Here is a 5406-nt window from a genome sequence, read left to right as displayed (position 1 = left end):
TTATTTTTATATTTTTTTTGTAAAATTTAAAGTTTTGCAAGGGAAATTCTTATTTCACTGGAAAAAATAAAAATTTACATTATTAAACACCTTATATACATTGTTATACACACAAATATAATCATGTATAATTATGTATAATCTTGTATAATTGTGTATAATCATGTATAATTCTGTATAACTATGAGAATACCCACAAATATACATGGTTATACATGATTATACAAAGTATATGTATGTATATACAACATATACATCATTCTTCCTCCCTTCAGAAGTTATTTAAAGTGAGAAGAAGAAAAAGAAGAAAGGCTATNTTTTAAGCAACAGTGGGAGGTTATTTCTCAAATTGAAAAACAACTACCTGTTGAGGCCATTGTGCAGGCACGAAGAATAATCCGTAGTAGAGCAGCATCATCTGGTCAACAGTCAAAGGATGGTGGTCAAGAATCTAGGATGAGCAGGATTTGTTGGAAAATTTGTCAGTCACTTTCCCTTATATTGATTTTCATTAGCAGTGTGCTTCATTCTGTTAAATGTTTTTTCCTCTTGAAGAAATTGCTGGTCAGGAACCAAGATATCTGTCAAAAACTTGGCGCCATAAATGAAGATTCCATCCTAGGAAGTCACATTTGCCTATATGTCAGGGAATTTTCCATTTTAATTTCACCAGATGTTGAAGTTTATCCATCCTTTAGTAGGAAGCTGCTATCAGATGTTGGGCTTTCATACCCTGGTTTAGTCAGATTCTGTCTCTCCATTGATTTCTTCTGCTTAAGGTACTCCGAAGATGTCTCTGAACAGTATTTTTCCTTTGCATGTGGATCCTTGAAGGTTGTCTCTTCTTATCTTACAGAAGATAAGACCAATAAGTTCAATAATAACTTCAAAGGACGTCGGAGAAAAAATTTTCACAATCTGCAACCTACTTTATGGGGAGAGCCAAACCAAATTCTCCACTCCACTGAAAGTGGTGGGGCTAATCCTCCTCGTGATACTGATGGAGATTTTGTACATACCCCGAAATCTCTTATAGAACAAGCATGCCTGAATTGGAGAAAATATTCATCAAGATTTGGAGAAAATGAGATCCAGAACATGGAGGATCCTTTTATTCTTTGTGAGATAAAGGGCTTTTTGACCGATCAAAGCCTCAAGAACCTTACTGCTGGATACACTAGTTGTTGCATGGTAATGGGGACGTTGAATTTAGTTCTGGATTATTTAGTGATAGTGTCAATTACAGTTATTTGCAGACAGATATGTGCGATACCTTGGACTACTAGCCGCATGGGGAGCACTGCTGTACAGGGAGTTTCTGGATTAGTTGAGGATCCGCTAGTTGCAGATTGGAATAGCAATTACAAACCATTTTCTTCTGGAATTAAGGTTATGGTGCCTAGACTTCTTCCTGAGAAACATATGCAAATAGCGGTACACATTGCTGGTCCACGAATCAAGCTGACATTGAGAAAGGAGGATTTTCATGGTGCGGACGCGGATCTGTATCTTAAGCTTGGGAATGACGTACACCTTTCTTTTGATGCTGACGACATTGAACTGGGTGTCTCACCAAGTTTGGAGTCTGATTTGACTTCCTCAAGTGGAGATACTGCAGTTTTTGATGCAAAACCGTTGAAGGACCTTCAGCAGATGGATATTGCTAAACCAAATGGTGAAGTTAATAGCAGTCGAGGGTGCACTTCACTTTGTGCCTACATGAAACTTAAAGGTCTGAAAGTTTCCCTCGACAAGTTATGGGATAATCAGGGTGGCCAAATTGTCGTGTTAAATCCTTTAACTATCCAACTGTTATCTTTGAGGTATTTGTTCTGCTCTCGTGCTTTTTTTTTTCTCTGTCTTCAAGCATGTGCATGTTATACTTGAGTCTGCAAGCAATTAAGTATCCTCAGTTAGAACAAAAAATCACATGGTAATTTAGTACATGAATAATTTTTCAACGCCTTTGCTCATCCTGATTGAGATATCCATCGTTGTCTTAAGAAACTCTGAGGTATGATCCTTAGATGTGTGCCGAAGAAATGAGTGGGTTTGTTGCAGTTGTTCCGTATCAGTCTGTAAACAGCAAAAGATCCATCAGAAAACATGCAACAAGGAAAGTTTAAGTTGTTTTTGTTGTCTACTATACTGTTGTGTTCTTACTACATGGAGTCCACTTTTATTTTCGAACTTGTAAAAACTGTACTTTCATGTTAAAGTCCCAATCTGTTACTTGTCTTACCTTTGTTTGCTTCTTTATAACACTGGCGACTGTCACAATAGAAATTTCCTTCAGTTTTTTTTGTCAGAGTAATTTCCTGGATATTTCTGAAATTATTGTGGACTAAAGCTAAAGTTAATGTACTTCACCAATGATTGGCAGGAAGGATCTGCATTCTTTGGGCTCAATAGATATTGCTTTCTCTGTTGCATTGCATTGCACGAGTACTGGATTGACGACTCTGGTATTTATGGATGAATGTGCAGTTCTGCTAAAGGTGTTTCTCTTCTCTTGGTGCCTTGTAGTTGCTTTGCTGGGTGGTTTTCTCATTTAGCATATGACTGAAACTTTTTTGATCTTCTGTGTTAGTTGAGACGTTCACCTTATTCTACTGTGTACTTCTTTAATCTGGCAGTCTTTAAGATTGTGTTTGTGGTAATTATATTTTTTAACTGACCTTCAACATACAATCTGAACTTGGAATTCTAATAGGTGTAGTCCTTCTGTACCGTCTCCACTTTTGTGAGGTAGCTTCCAGGGGTGGCCATGTGGTCTTTATGTTACCAACCTTCTGCGTAGTATTCATTGACCCTGGTGATAAATTTGTTATAAACTCCTCAAATAGAAATTCAAGTCTTCCCTTGTCGTCCAAACTGTTAGATTAATTGAAATAGGAAAGACTAAGTTCCTTCGCTGTTTTCTCCAATATGGTATTGGATACTATCCCCCTGGCACTGAAGATGTTGTTCCATCCTTCCATGAGTCATTTTGTGGTTCATTTATCAAGAAATACAGGAAGCCAGAGTATGGAAACACTGGCACTTCAGCCTGAGATTGACGTCTAGCTAGTTGTTGCAAACACCAACACATTGACAAGGGATGCGTCCTAAAAGAATGGTGCCTCTCTGAGCTAGTCTTTTTTCTCAAATTTTGCTGTCATTACAATCCCATTCTTCCAATTGTGAACAAGTGATCAAGGTTCATTTTAGGTCCTTCTAGCTGTCCTGTTTCCCGACTTTTGCTGCCATAACAAGTTCATTCTTCTAGTTGTGAACAAGAGGACTCAAGACTCATCTTTGGCCTGCTAAGTGCTAACAACAGAGGTTTGACAAACAGCCTCCTTAACCAGAATCAGTCTTGCCTCCAGCATAACCATGTTGGTGCTTCTGACCTTGTTTAAGGCTCCACTGCTGTAGGATCTAGAGAGTATGTCTTTGGGACCACTAACCTCCCTGATCTGCTTGTGACTTGGAGTTTTGGAGCCAGTAGTTCCGTGGTTGGTCGGTTATCGGACCTTGTGTTGCCTAAACTGCTATCATGTTTTGTCAATTTATAATATAGGCCAGTCTTATCACGGCTTCAAATCCTTTTGGGCATATATCCATATCATGACCTGTTCCTCGGAGTAGCTTCTCATGCATTCAGATAGCCATATATTCTCCTTACCGGCACCTGGTGTGATCTTACTACTATAGTTACTCCAGTTTCATTTCAAACAATGGACACTGTCACATTCTAAGATACCAAGTGTTCTTTCCTCCTTAATACTCCCTTGCTCTTTCCAACCATAGTACTCCAAATATGAAGGAAGATATTTCCTTCTTTAAGCTGCTATCTAATTTGTGTGCTTACCTGGATTGCCTCATAAATTCCTCAAACAGGTCTTTCATTCTCTGTTTATGTAACAACGCAACCATTGTTCACAGTACTACTATGAGAATTATGATACTTCCCATTGACAAGTTGACTTGACCCATCATGCAGATCACTGCAACAAGTGACTTTCAGTGCTCATTAGAATTGCATAAGCTATCCTTCTGTAATAAAAAGGTGCATGTAGTTTATGTGAGAATGCACGGAGAAAAATCTCATTATTGATATTAGTCTTTCAATATAATACAAGAAGTTCTATTTATAGCTATACTCTACAAAGTACATAGTACTCCTATTCCCATGTGGGACTAGACTGACTTATATACATAACTGTAAACTAACTAATACTCCCCCTCAAGCCGGTGCATACAAATCATATGTACCGAGCTTGTTACATATATAACCAATACGAGGACCAGTAAGGAACTTGGTGAGAATATTTGCAAGCTGATCATTCGACTTCACAAACTTTGTATTTATCTCTCCTGAGAGTATCTTTTCTCTGACAAAGTAACAGTCAATCTCAATATGTTTAGTTCTCTCATGGAACATCGGATTTAATGCAATATGAAGAGCCACTGGATTATCACATACCAGTTCCATCTTGTTGATTTCTCCGAAGTTTAACTCCTTGAGCAACTGCTTGACCCAAACTAGCTCACACGTTGCCATAGCCATGGCCCGATATTCGGCTTCGGTACTAGATCGAGCAACTACATTCTGTTTCTTGCTCTTCCAAGAGACCAAATTACCTCCTACTAGAACACAATATTCAGACGTAGAACGCTTATCAGAAGGTGATCCTGCCCAATCAACATCTGTGTACCTAACAATCTGCTCGTGGCCTCGATCCTCGAATAGTAACCCTTTGCCTGGAGTTGACTTTATATACCGAAGAATGCGAACAATTGCATCCTAGTGACTATCACAGGGAGAACCATAAACTGACTTACAACGCTCACCGAAAAAGAAATGTCAGGTCTAGTCACTGTGAGGTAATTCAATTTGCCAACCAACGTCCTATATCTCGTAGGATCTCTAAGAGGCTCCCCTGTCCAGGCAGAAGCTTTAGCATTCAGATCCATAGGAGTGTCAACATATCTGCAGCCCATCATTCCAGTCTACCTCAAGAATGTCTAAAGGCATACTTCCGCTAGTGAAATAACAATACCTGAGGTAGACTGAGCGACCTCATTACCTAGAAAATATTTCAATCTGCCCAGATCCTTAGTCTGGAAGTGCTGAAAGAGATGCTGCTTCAGATTAGCAATACCATACATTTCAAAATCAAAATAATCCAAATGCAACAAAATTAACCTTCAAAGTCAAACAAACCTAAAATATCAAACAATGAAATTACAATAAATATAATACCAGAGACTAACATGCTAACCACAATAGATATTTAATTTTCAACAATTTGAGGAGAAAAAGTCTTCAAACATAAAGCGCAATACTTCCAACTAACATTAACGAGAATAGAAAAAAGTACTCCCTCTGTTCCAATTTATGTGAACCTGTTTGATTGGGCA

General features: G+C 38.3%; 1 protein-coding gene across 1 annotated transcript; it reads left to right on the top strand.

Moving 5' to 3' along the window:
* Window positions 1-323: 323 nt before the first annotated feature.
* On the top strand, window positions 324-3053 carry LOC109222231. Its single transcript, XM_019386603.1, has 4 exons — window positions 324-1823; window positions 2384-2522; window positions 2591-2656; window positions 2847-3053. Exons 1-4 carry the CDS (start codon window positions 457-459, stop codon window positions 3051-3053), a joined length of 1779 nt encoding a protein of 592 aa, XP_019242148.1. The 5' UTR covers window positions 324-456.
* Window positions 3054-5406: the final 2353 nt, after the last annotated feature.

The sequence above is a fragment of the Nicotiana attenuata genome, unplaced genomic scaffold (genome assembly GCF_001879085.1).
Source record: "Nicotiana attenuata strain UT unplaced genomic scaffold, NIATTr2, whole genome shotgun sequence".
Classification (NCBI taxonomy): Eukaryota; Viridiplantae; Streptophyta; class Magnoliopsida; order Solanales; family Solanaceae; genus Nicotiana; species Nicotiana attenuata.
This window is presented reverse-complemented; position numbering and strand designations above follow the sequence as displayed.

Bases quoted from the DNA above. Each gene is read 5' to 3' on its own strand.
- LOC109222231 (XM_019386603.1), top strand. From the start codon at position 457: ATGAGCAGGATTTGTTGGAAAATTTGTCAGTCACTTTCCCTTATATTG. The intron at 2,523-2,590 runs GTAGTTGCTTTG...CTTCTGTGTTAG, and splicing joins TTCTCTTCTCTTGGTGCCTT to TTGAGACGTTCACCTTATTC. The intron at 2,657-2,846 runs GTAATTATATTT...CTCCTCAAATAG, and splicing joins TCTTTAAGATTGTGTTTGTG to AAATTCAAGTCTTCCCTTGT.